We start from the raw sequence: 12196 nt of genomic DNA, 5'->3' as shown, positions 1-12196 counted from the left end.
TGACATTTCTGAAGGCAACTAGTAACACAAATGGAAGCAAGTGACTAAAACCCACTGAATTTGAACTGAGTGCATCTATTAACATGCACACGCATTCACAGATATCTGGCCCAAACACTATCAGACACAGACGCCTCCATATATGTGGTCCAAGATTTGTCAAAACCTTGTCTCCATTCTCAGATAAATAAAACCCACACATATCAATCAAAATCCTAATTTTTTTTCCCCTCAGAAAGAGGCAGTGGTGATTTCCTGTGAAGACTCCTAAATTCCACAAAACGCTCCTCAATTTCTCACCCCAAGGAAAAACAATGCTCTCTCGCCCCTTTCTCTACCTAATCCTTTTGTATTGAAATTTACTCATCGCCAGGGGACAAACACACCCCGTCCCCTAGAGTGAGACTGGCACTTCCAAAGATGAACCCACCTCGGGAGGGAAAAAAGGACAAGAAAACCACCGCATCAAAGTAACAACTCCTGGACGCAGGCGCGCACACGCCCTCACTCACCCCTAAAAACATCCCCCAGCTCCCCACCTTTCCACCCTTCCGCTACGGAGTCGGGAAAGGAAAAGTAGGAATCAGTGCGATTTTCTTCAATAGATGCAGTGACGGTGTCTAAGAAGTTAAGAAAACGATCACTCGAGATGTTAGGTACAAGGAACCAGAGGAAGTTGGCGACAGGGATGGCGCTGGTGCGTATTTGTGGACCCAGCCTCCCTCGCTCAACTTCGAAGATGCCTTCTTCAAATCGTCCATCTCTACTCTCTCTTGCGTATGAGCACTTTCCTGCACTGTTCCTGTTCTCCACCCCCGGCTTTTCACACACACACACACACACACACACACACACACGTTCAAACAGCCTTCCTCTCCCCCACACCCAGCGCGCACACGCATCCACCCTCCCTCCTCTTTGACACACACAGCTTCACACTCCTCCCTCTCCCCCACCAAACACACTCACACCCACCTCCCCCTCCCTCCCTGGGTTTGTCACTCGGTTACCCTAGAGCACACTCACACCTTTCCCCTCACCACTTTATTGATCTGTCCCTCTCCCCTCCCCTTGGTCACACGCAGGGATACTGTCACCCCCCCCCCCCCCCTTCTCGGCACTGTCCCTCCCCTTCCCGCACCCCTCCTTCACCACTGTTCCACTGCCACACTCACATTCCCTACCCTCCTCCCGGGGCTCACTGCCTCCCAGCTCGGTCACACACGCACACGGCTACACTGTTACACACTCACACGCCGCCCCCGCGCCCCTCCCGCCGGGCCCCCCCACCCCCTCCCCGGGCGGCCGGCGGCGGCGGCGCCGATGACCTCACGGCGCGCGCGCGGCGCGGCCCGGCGAGGCTGCAGATTGGCTGGCCGCGCCTCCGCGGCACTTCAAAGCCGGAGAGGGAGCTACAATTGTGGCGGAATGGGCGGAACTGATCATTGTATTGCACACCTCTAAAAAAAACACTGCCTCTGATTTATCAATATAAAAAAGATCCTCTGAGAGGAGGAGGGCACTTTTGTGTGATGGCAACTTCACTTCTAGGGGTGAGTCTCAGGGTTTTCTCTTGCTGGTTTCATTAGTTTCCTTTGATTGCCGATCGGAGGGGGTGGAAGTCGCCCCGGCCAGGCCACGGGCTATCAGTCTCTATTGAGAGTTTTTTCCAGCCCCCCCCCCCCCCCCCTTCTTCTTCTTTAAATACAAGTGAGTTTGGAGAAAAGAAAGAGGGGGAGAGGGGGGCAGAGTCACTTTTTTCGGCGCAGGAAAAGGTTCGCAGGGCATTTAGACGAGCCGCCGCGCCGCGCCCGGTCGCTCCCCGCCCGGGAGACCTGCGCCCTGCCCATTTTACAGGCGACGGTCTCGGGGGTACAGAGAGCGAGCTTTTCCTCTTGGGCAAACTGCAGATTTTCCCTCATCCCCTTAAAATATCCCGCAGTCCGCCTTGTCTTCCAGGTACGTTGAACCCGTCTCATTTTATTTTATTTTTTACTATTGTAGATATTTTTTTTAAAAAAAAATAAAGAAAATTAAAAGAACAGCAGGAAGAGTAAGTGAGCCAGCCTTCTAGTTTGACCGCTTTGGGCCCGGGAGACACAGCCCAGGAGGGGTTTCTGGGGGCCGGAACAGGATTTTCGAGACTCTTTCTGGATTACACGGGGAGCGCTTTAAAAAGCAATGCAATCATTGCCCCCGGGCTTCTCGGCGAAGGAAACTCCTCTCCCCCGAATCTGGACTTTGGCTCGCTTGCTTGTTTCGAAGCGCCCGGGGCCTCGGGGGCACGGGAGTGCCGTTTAGGTGAGCCTCTCTGTCCGACTCTTCTTTAGCATGGCGCTTTGCTCCCGAATCGGACGCCGGCAGCCAAACTTGTCCCCTCCCGTAGAGTAGGAAGCAGCCGGGCGCCGGGGCTGTTGGGGGAGCCAGGTGAGTTGGTGGCGGCGCGCCGCAGCGAGACACGGGGTGCAGCGGGGCGTCCGGAGAGCTCCCGGAGAGCTGATGCCGCTGTCTTTCCTCCCTCCCCCACCGGCCCTCTGCCCGCCACCCCTCCCCCACCCTCTCCCTCTCCCCCTTTCCCGCAGGAAGAACCGCGGTTGGGATCGACTCCTCTGGCCATGCTCGCGGCTACCTGTAACAAGATCGGCAGCCCCAGCCCGTCGCCCTCCTCCCTCTCGGACAGCTCCTCTTCCTTCGGCAAGGGCTTCCACCCCTGGAAACGTTCCTCGTCGTCCTCCTCCGGCAGCTGCAATGTAGTGGGTTCCAGCCTCTCGAGCTTCGGCGTGTCGGGGGCCTCTCGGAACGGCGGCTCGTCCTCGGCCGCGGCGGCGGCGGCGGCAGCGGCGGCGGCGGCCGCGGCCCTGGTGTCCGACTCGTTCAGCTGCGGCGGCTCGCCGGGCTCCAGCGCCTTCTCCCTGACCTCCAGCAGCGCCGCCGCCGCCGCTGCCGCCGCCGCGGCCGCCGCCTCCACCTCGCCCTTCGCCAACGACTACTCGGTTTTCCCAGCCCCGGGCGTCTCCGGGGGCAGCGGCGGCGGGGGCGGCGGCGGCGGCGGCGGCTCCTCGGCGCACTCGCAGGACGGCTCCCACCAGCCCGTGTTCATCTCCAAGGTGCACACCTCGGTGGACGGGCTGCAGGGCATCTACCCGCGCGTGGGCATGGCGCACCCTTACGAGTCGTGGTTCAAGCCCTCGCACCCGGGCCTGGGCGCCGCGGGCGACGTGGGCTCGGCCGGCGCCTCCAGCTGGTGGGACGTGGGCGCGGGCTGGATCGACGTGCAGAACCCGAACGGCGCGGCGGCGTTGCCGGGCTCGCTGCACCCGGCCGCCGGGGGGCTCCAGACCTCGCTGCATTCGCCCCTCGGGGGCTACAACTCGGATTACTCGGGCCTGAGCCACTCCGCCTTCAGCAGCGGCGCCTCCTCGCACCTGCTCAGCCCCGCCGGGCAGCACCTCATGGACGGCTTCAAGCCGGTGCTGCCCGGCGCCTACCCGGACTCGGCCCCGTCGCCGCTGGCCGGTGCGGGGGGCTCCATGCTGAGCGCGGGGCCGTCGGCGCCGCTGGGGGGCTCCCCCCGCTCCTCCGCCCGCCGCTACTCGGGCCGCGCCACCTGCGACTGCCCCAACTGCCAGGAGGCGGAGCGGCTGGGCCCGGCGGGGGCGAGCCTGCGGCGCAAGGGCCTGCACAGCTGCCACATCCCGGGCTGCGGCAAGGTGTACGGCAAGACGTCGCACCTCAAGGCGCACCTGCGCTGGCACACGGGCGAGCGGCCCTTCGTGTGCAACTGGCTCTTCTGCGGCAAGCGCTTCACGCGCTCCGACGAGCTGCAGCGGCACCTGCGGACCCACACGGGCGAGAAGCGCTTCGCCTGCCCCGTCTGCAACAAGCGCTTCATGCGCAGCGACCACCTCAGCAAGCACGTGAAGACGCACAGCGGCGGCGGCGGCTCCGCGGGCTCCGGCAGCGGCGGCAAGAAGGGCAGCGACACCGACAGCGAGCACAGCGCCGCGGGCAGCCCGCCCTGCCACTCCCCGGAGCTGCTGCAGCCCCCCGAGCCCGGGCACCGCAACGGCCTGGAGTGACGCGCACCCCGCGCCTGTCCCTCCCCTCGACCTCCTCCCACCCCGCTCCGCCTGGTCCCCGTCTGTCCCGGCCTCCGCTCCAGCCTCTCTGTCCCTCTAGTCTAACTCCCTCTGGGACCTAACTCTGTAAAGGGGATGTGGACATGTAAGTAACACGCATTGCCGGCCGGGGCCCTGGCTTTCCCTCTCCACCCGGTGGCACCGTCTGAGGCCCGCACAGCCCGAACGCGCGCCTCGCCGGGCCTTAATCCTCCTCCTCCCTTTGTCCCCCTCCCTCCATCCCATTGTGTGAAGGGCCTTCTGGAGGGAAGCGGCCCTGGATGGAGAGCTGAACGGTTTCAAGGGCCCGGGAGACAGGCCTGCGCCGGGGCCGGAGCAATTCGGTGGAACCAGGTTGAGCTCGGGCTGGGGAGGGCGAGGCAGGAGGCCCGCGCGGGGCATCCCCGCCGGGGCGGCCGCGGACAAGGCGCCCGAACGCCCGCCCTGCGCCGCGCGATGCGAGCTCTGTGCGGGCGCCCTCCTGTCCGCGCCGAGATGCGGAGTTTGCTGAGTTCAGTGTCCCACCTTCAGCTCTGCCCCCTTTTCTTTGTTCCCTGAGTTGGAACCGATGCAAGTTTCAACTAAGGGCAGTCTTGGTGAATCCTACAGCAGCCGTCTTTCATCTCTATAACATTTTTAAAACTAAAACCCTAAAGGAAAAAAAAGGCATCCCTTCACTTGGTTTCCCGCCTAGATAGCTTTTCCTCTAGCAGTGAGCAAGTCTTTCTCTCAAAACTGTGCTAATACTGATCCCAAAGTTATTTTGATCGAATTAATTTAACTTATGGGGTGGGGGTGGGGTGAGGGTAGGTGTCTTTCTTATGCAAAAATACCCCTTTCCGGTGAGAACAGATTCTCTATCTCCATGTTTGTCCTTTTCTACCTCGTTTTTCACCACCCCCAGCCTAATCCCCCCCCACTTTTTTTTGCTAGCCCAGACATCAATTTGTATAGTACCCATATCTGTAAATTCTTGCAATCCATTGGAAACTTTTTTGTGTGATTTAAACTTATAAACAAGTGAAGAAGCTATCGTTGATATCAGACGAGGCTGTAGTTTAAATTCAAATGCCAAAAGAGGGAGAGTAGGGGGAGGGGAAACACCTCTGTAAAATGTATCTGAACCTAATGGTTTGTACCACAGGAGAATCGTTCTAGATTAGTTACCAATTAACTATAACCCCACCAGCGTATGGGTGCGAGGTGCAGCTGTCCAGGAGACGATTTTGTATAGTATTTTTCTTGTACATTACTTCCAGTAAATATTTGAAAATATATCGAAGTAAACTTGATTTTTTGGTTACAAGAAAATATTAAGAGTTATTGTTGCAGTTCTGAAGACTGCAGGTTTTTTGAACTCACTTCTGGAGGTGCAGAGCCACAAATGCACTTTCAGGGCCTAGTGTTGCTCGAATATTAATTTAGATAGCTATCAAACTGTAATTAAGACAATATTTGATAAATGTGGGGTGACATTTAATTTAATGGAGCATGTACTTATTTGCATTTGCTGGCAGTTCAGGTATAGTTAAAGTGAGAGTTCTCCTATATTTCATAACTGGGTTTGCCAAAACCCATGTATTAAATAAATTGTCCAAGTGAAACTCAACTAAGTTTGGCCTTTGTGTATTTCCTGAAGGTAATATTGTTAACTGTTAACAAACACTCCTGACACTACATTTAAATGTTTGCAAATTCTGCAAACTAATTGCTCATTGTAATGTTGAAATAATTTGGATATTTCACATTGAAATGAAAAGCCTTTCTCTAGAACATTTTAGACTTGCATTTTAAATGCATGAGATGTAATTGATTTATTTGTAATATTTTAAATGGTATTAATAAACTCAGATAAAAGACTAGGCCAGTTAATTTGTATTTTTTCCTGTTTAAACTATGGACATTTGCATTTTGTTTTCAGTTAAATGTCTATTTAAACAAAATATAATCCTGTTTTGTGGTAATATTTAAATAACTGCCTTTAATATTACTTAGATAGAATGATTTATTTGGCAAAACTGTTTTCTCTATTTACCAAGATGAAGATTATAGTGTCTAAGAAATGTAATTAATTATTTACCAGTAGATTTAGCTCAAAGCATCAGGATTTACTGACCTCTCAAAATTTGGACTAATTCACCAAACAATTCAAAGAAATTTCCCGTTTTTGCTTCCTTCTCACTCTCCAGAAGGACTCAGGTTGATCGCATTTGGTATTTAAAAGGGCAGGACTTACACTGGAAGATCAATACATCTAAAATAAAAACATGGGTTCGGGGATAACTTTTGTTGTTAGAGGGTGGAGGAGGTCAAGCTAACAAAAGCTTGTTTTTGGCATTCCATGTCTTAGCTGAAGATTATGCAGAGGTAAATATCAGTAGTAGATTCCTGCTGAAATGAGTTATCTGTTCTTTTAAAGTCTCTAAACAGCCACCAAAGAAAAGGAAGGTTAAACCTTAATCTATTTACTAGGCTATTGTTCACAGGTGTCAATGATGCCAATAAAAAATTGTCTTGTTATGTCTAAGTGCATTTAAGCAATGAGTTCCTTGAGCCATACTTTGAAACATAAAAAAATTACTTTAAATGTTGATTGTTATTATATCAAACTATTTCACTATTAGAGTAATATTATTTTGAATCAAATTGAATAAAAAGTTAGTGTGTTCAGATTCTTTTCAGTTTAGCTTCTTTCTTTCCGTTTGCATTCTCCTCACCCCAAGTTCAGTCTTGGTGTATATCTCAAACTGAAAACCTTCCATTGAAAGGTATATTAAGTCCTTATTACCCATATAAACAAGTGGAAATACAGAGTGCTATGAATATTGTACATTTAGAAGGAAAAATCAATTGGGGGTAAAATATTTTAGGACAGTGCAGTTTGGGCTTCAGTAGCAGACTGTCTTGATCCTGCTGTTTTGCAAATATTTGTGATCTTCAATCCCTGTGGTTTTAGGAAAGCAAGTTGCTCTGATTCTTTGGTTTTAAGTAAAATAGTCTCTTTCTGTCACTTTCTTCCTAGGAATAACATGCAGAACACAATTTAAGTGTTGTTTCTTTTTTATTGAAAGTTGCAGTGCTGAGGAGGAAACGGTTCTGAAGGAGTTAAATGTAGTGGCAGGTAAGGAAAGCTGCTTGGTGCATTTATAATATCAGTTGCATTACATACAGATCACATTTGATTTAAGAGGTGGATGATGGCAAAGATATTGTCTAGAAGATGATTTCTTGGGGGTGGTTGACGGGGGACGGATTTTTCTGTAGTGTAAATGGAAAACTTTCACTTTCTTCCGCTACTCCTTTCCCTTCTAGTGTTGGTGTATTTTGTTGTGATGACTATTGAACAGTATTTCTGGATTGCTGTTCTGCAGGGTGGGCTGGGTTCCCTTTTGGGGATGGATGGTGGGTGAATGCAAAATTGTGATTTCTCCCTGCCTTGTCTGTGATAAAGCACCTCTAACAGTGCCTTGGAGGCTCACTCAAATGAAACCAAATGCTGGGTTTCACTTTGAACCAAGGGACAAGCTTCCAGTCTTGCAGATCAAGGTAGAGTTAAACTACTTGTTGACCCAGAGGTCAGGCCAGCGTATATCAGTCCAGTCTCAATCCAGCCTTTCTGTTGACCTGTCTCATTTCTTCCCCAAACTTCAGTGTTTCTTCCTCATTCTGCTTTCTCCTTTTCTGGCTCAACTTCTTTGAGGATGTTCTCTTTCCCTTAGGGACATACATGACTGTGATTTGTTGAGGCTGGACTATCAAGGAAAATATTTTATGATAGAAATTTAATTTAAGCAAACGTGATGAGTTACTTACTCTCCTATTATCAACTGCTCTTTAGAAAAAGTTCCTGGATGGATTTGCTTTTCTTCCACTGTCCTCTTACTCCAATCTTGGTATAACTTCTCAACTGAGGTTCCCTGATGGAGAGAATGCTGAAATTAAGAATTAAAGACAAGCAGGTGATGAGACTGGACTCCTGAGTGGGCAGATCGATAATCCTGCCATCAAAATTTTCAGCCCCCTCAGATCTTTTGGTGAGATTCTTGAATGCAATATTACAGCAGGCCTGTGGAGGAATTTCTTTAAAGTAAATATTTTATTTTAGAGGACTAGCTAAAAGGTCAGATGATCCTTTAGGTTGGTAAATTAAGGTAGGGACTTTAGAAGAAAAAAGTATGGATTTGATTTTTCTCCTCTCACCTAAAATGGTAGAGGTAAATATTATAATGAAAGAAGTTCTGCATTTTTGCTCAATTTTTCATACAAATAGCCTCAAAGGGGGGTTGATTTGGTGCAGGTAATTTGGGGAAAGAAAGGTTTTATCTTCCTGCTGAGTTTTTGTTGCTTCTATCCAAACGGGCATTATTATTTCTCCCTATACTCTTAAGAAAAATTTAGGTATGATCAAGTCTCTTTTTAAAAACATGATTTCTACAGTTGTCTGCCCTTCTAAAAAAAAATAGGCCAGTAGTTAATTCTATCACTGCATTGAAAGAAAATCATGTTAAGAAGCAAAAGGCGTGAAGGGTAGACTAAAGCTCTGCTCGTTTTTAAGTTAGGACTGTTGTTCTGGGTGGCATCTTTTGAAGACTTTGCTCCATACACAATTGATGCTGTTGTTGAAAAAAAAAAAATAAGATTCAGAATGTGCTTGTGTCCTATTTATTCCCTGTTTCCGGATTAAAGGGGAGCCGGTAATTCCTCGCTCTCCTGGGCTCCGGCCGCCGCTTAAGGTGATGCGCGCCAGTGGGCATCGCTGTAGGTTCGCTGCCCTCCCTGTGCACACAAGTGTTGATTTGCTCTAGTCGGGGGGAGGGGGATCTATTTTCTCTGGTCCCTGGGCGCGTGTTTAATTTAATTTAATTTTCTGCGGAGTCTCCTGGCGGCGAGGAAGCAGCCATCTACATTTTGCTTCGGCTCCTAACGACCGCCGGGCTTTAAGAGCTCTGGGGACCGCGGGGAGCGTGGGGGTGACTGAGAAAGCAGGACTCAAGCGCCGGCTCCCAGCTGCCGCTTTCCACTGCTGTTCGCAGGCCGTTCTTTTAAGTCCACTTCCTGGGGCTTCTTTTAACCCCTCACTCCCTAACTTTGCTTTTCGGGCCAGCACTTCTTGCTGCGCGGAGGGGACAGCGGCGGCGCCCTCTGCTTCTCTTGCGGGGCTCTTAGCTGAGGTCTGTCTGGACTGCCCAAAGTTTCCTCATTTTCCTTGTCGGTGAATTCAGGGGGAGCTCTTGAGCCCAGGAGAACTCCCAGCCTTTCAAAACGCTGCCTCTTCTTTTCTCCTTTTCCCGCCCCGCTCCTCGACGCGACAAGCACGCTGCTCCCAGAAGGACCCCCGAGGCCCCCCGGAAGGGCTCCGAGTAGGCGATGCGCACTGCCCGCGCACCCGCCAGCCCTGGTTTGCAGAGAAGTGCGGGGGAGCGGCCTGGGGTCTTCGCGGTCCACCTTGTGCTGCCGGGCCAGCTTCCTGCGCACACAAAGGCGCCGCGGACAGCGAGCGCCACCCTGTGCCCCGCGCCTGCTCTGCAGCCTGCCCTGGGCGGGCAATGCGGGCCAGCCTGCGCTTCCCCAGCCTCTGGCCCCGCGCGACCCCACCCTGGGGATCCCTGCAGGGAGCCTCCGGGGGCGGGACTGGGGTGGAGGATGCCCTTCTCTTCCCTTCCCAGGTTCTCCAAATCCCCAGCATCTGCCGCTGCCCTCGGCCATCCTGTGAGCGCCTGGACCTGCGGCCTCTGTCTCACCCTGTCAGGGTGGCACGGCCCACGTTGCATCTTGCTGGTGTAGACTGGCCAAGGTTGTTCTTCCCAAATTTGGGCTTCTCTCTTGGCCTGAGTGACCACTGCCTGCCCCCCCTAACTTCCTGTCCAAACGGTGGATTTCACTGGCGTCTGCCTCCCCTCCCGCAAGGCCTTCAACGAAGTGCTGGCTCCTCCATCGGTGGGAAGTTTTATTGTCATTTTATTATGGGTTTGCCAGACTCGAAGGAAGGAACTTGCACACCGTTTCCTACGCTGTTATTATAAAGGAAGCGAGATTAAGGGTGATTGGCTGTGGAAAATCTTTGCCCTTTTTTGATTTCGGGAATCAAAGAACACTCTAGCCACCTCGGAGCATTTTATAACTGTGGCTGTATGATCACTGTACCTGTTGAATAGAACTCAGCCTTTCTTTACCACGTTGTACCTAAACCCCAATAACCTCTCGTAGGAAGCCTTCCTCTTCTCCCTCCTTGCCTCGGGACCCTGTGGGAAGCTGGGCATATGGGGGGGTGCTAGCAGCATTGTCCAGGCCCTATATTCTGGTGACAATCTGAGGAGAGGTGGATCAACTCCGTTTGAAATAAGCGCCATATTCCCTTTAAAGGTTCCCTTTAGAGCTCAGGAAGGAAGGTGAGGAAGAAACTAGCTCCTGTGAAGCTCTCTCCCGTGCCTGTCTCAGGCGCCTCTAGGAGGTAGGCCCTCCTGTAGAAGCTCATCGTGCAGGGTGGATCTATGGTCCCACTTGTACTTCGAGGTGTGCCAAAGATTAAACTCGGCACTTATCGATGGTGGTGCCTGCACCAGCTGTATGCATTTAAGGCACCCTGTGATGAGCAGGAGCATAAACATCTTCAACACCTGTGTCCAGGGTGTTCTGAGTTGCACACCTACGTCTGCCATGGCTCCAGCTATGGCTGGCCTGTGGCTAAGTGCACAGACTCCCCTGCCTGGTATCCCCGTAGCGGGGAAGTCAGGGGGATAACCTATCTGGTCTGAAGTGAGGGCCTCCAATGCGAAGCCTCTGCAGCTGCTCACAGAAGCACGAAGGCCTCCAGGAGCTCCTGAGCCACCAGGGCCCTCCTCCCTCAATTCTGCTGGTGACTGGAGCCCTGCCCCCACCCCTCTCCCCTGGTCCGGAAGGCCGGGGAGCGCTGGAATGCCTGTTTTCTCACCCTGTTGGGCCTAGGTGTTGCAAACCACTGGAGGACAAAGTTTCCCCGCTTTGATCTTCTGTCCCAGTCATTCTTTAGCACAGAAGGGTGAGTTTAAATTAAATTTCTTTCTCTGCTGATAAGTTCTAATGGGCCTCCGAAGGTGAATAATTATGCAGTAACATTTCATGGGTTGTTGGAGTGGGAATTCCCACTGCGCCATCAGAAGGAACAGAATTTCCTGGTCGCTCAATGCTAAATGAAGCTTCCCATGTAAGCTACAAGTGTCTTTCAGATCTCGGTGCAGATGAGCTAGTCCTTCCCTGCTCTCCTCTTTCTTGACCCCCGCAAAGCAGTTTAGCGTCACTTTTTTCATTTAAGTTTTATTTGTGTTTTGAAATACTTTAAAAATCTCTACTAAAGAAACTTGTTTGAGGGCAAAACAACATTTGCTCTGGTGCTTAAGTATGCATTCCTATCAGGACAAAGTACACATTGATGAAAGCTGGGGCCCTGTTTTCCCGGAAAAAAAGACATTTCCTGGGATTTGCCTCCAAATACCTGGACTTAGCCTTGCCACCTCTTTTCACTTATTTTGGTGAATTACTCCTCTTGCTTGATTCCTGAGTAAAACGGTCAAGACCTGAAGCTGCAGCGATCAGTGTTTGCAACCTAGCTAGTTTGCAGTTCAGAATAGACTTTCCATGGGGATGAGGTTAAAAGGAAAAGGAAAAAAAAATGCATTTGCTGTTTCATTCAAAATAGTCATCTATTAGAGAAATGTGGACTTAACCCTTTAAGATTTTTATTTATATTTCATTTCCCCCCCAAGACAGATAAGAAACAGCATCAACAGTTTGAATATTTCAATGGGTCATAACATCTTGAAACTCAAAAGGAAGTCAGACTCTTAACTTAAATCAAAGAAATCTAAATGTTTAATTTGAAAGCACAGTGGAACTCTATTGTTTTGCTTTTTAAAGAAAACCCTTTATACTCCGCTTACATCAGTTTCATTGCATAGCATTTTCTTTGTTTACTTTTCTTCCCTTTAAATTTCTTCCATTAAATAAATTGAGCTCCCACAGCTTTAAGATTTCTAAATCAACACATAGAAACTGGAGCCTGCTTATCAAGTTTTCACTCCTCTCTTGGCAACTAATTTGAA

The 12196-nt window shown here is 50.8% G+C and overlaps 1 protein-coding gene across 4 annotated transcripts; it reads left to right on the top strand.

Moving 5' to 3' along the window:
• Positions 1-1464: 1464 nt before the first annotated feature.
• Positions 1465-5393, top strand: SP8 (Sp8 transcription factor). 4 transcript variants are annotated; one of them, XM_070425154.1, is made up of 3 exons: positions 1465-1553; positions 2331-2427; positions 2583-5393. In XM_070425154.1, exon 3 carries the CDS (start codon positions 2616-2618, stop codon positions 4077-4079), a length of 1464 nt encoding a protein of 487 aa, XP_070281255.1. In that variant the 5' UTR covers positions 1465-1553; positions 2331-2427; positions 2583-2615; the 3' UTR covers positions 4080-5393. The 4 variants fall into 4 exon arrangements, with proteins under 4 accessions (XP_070281255.1, XP_070281254.1, XP_070281257.1 ...); XM_070425153.1 differs by lacking the exon at positions 2331-2427; XM_070425156.1 differs by lacking the exon at positions 2331-2427 and having other exon boundaries at positions 1482-1553; positions 2587-5393.
• Positions 5394-12196: the final 6803 nt, after the last annotated feature.

The sequence above is a fragment of the Myotis yumanensis genome, unplaced genomic scaffold (genome assembly GCF_028538775.1).
Source record: "Myotis yumanensis isolate MYYU_CA2020_CCGP unplaced genomic scaffold, mMyoYum1.0.hap1 SCAF_9, whole genome shotgun sequence".
In the NCBI taxonomy this organism is placed as follows: Eukaryota; Metazoa; Chordata; class Mammalia; order Chiroptera; family Vespertilionidae; genus Myotis; species Myotis yumanensis.
This window is presented reverse-complemented; position numbering and strand designations above follow the sequence as displayed.

Bases quoted from the DNA above. Each gene is read 5' to 3' on its own strand.
- SP8 (XM_070425153.1), top strand. From the start codon at position 1,533: ATGGCAACTTCACTTCTAGGG. The intron at 1,554-2,582 runs GTGAGTCTCAGG...CCTTTCCCGCAG, and splicing joins TGGCAACTTCACTTCTAGGG to GAAGAACCGCGGTTGGGATC.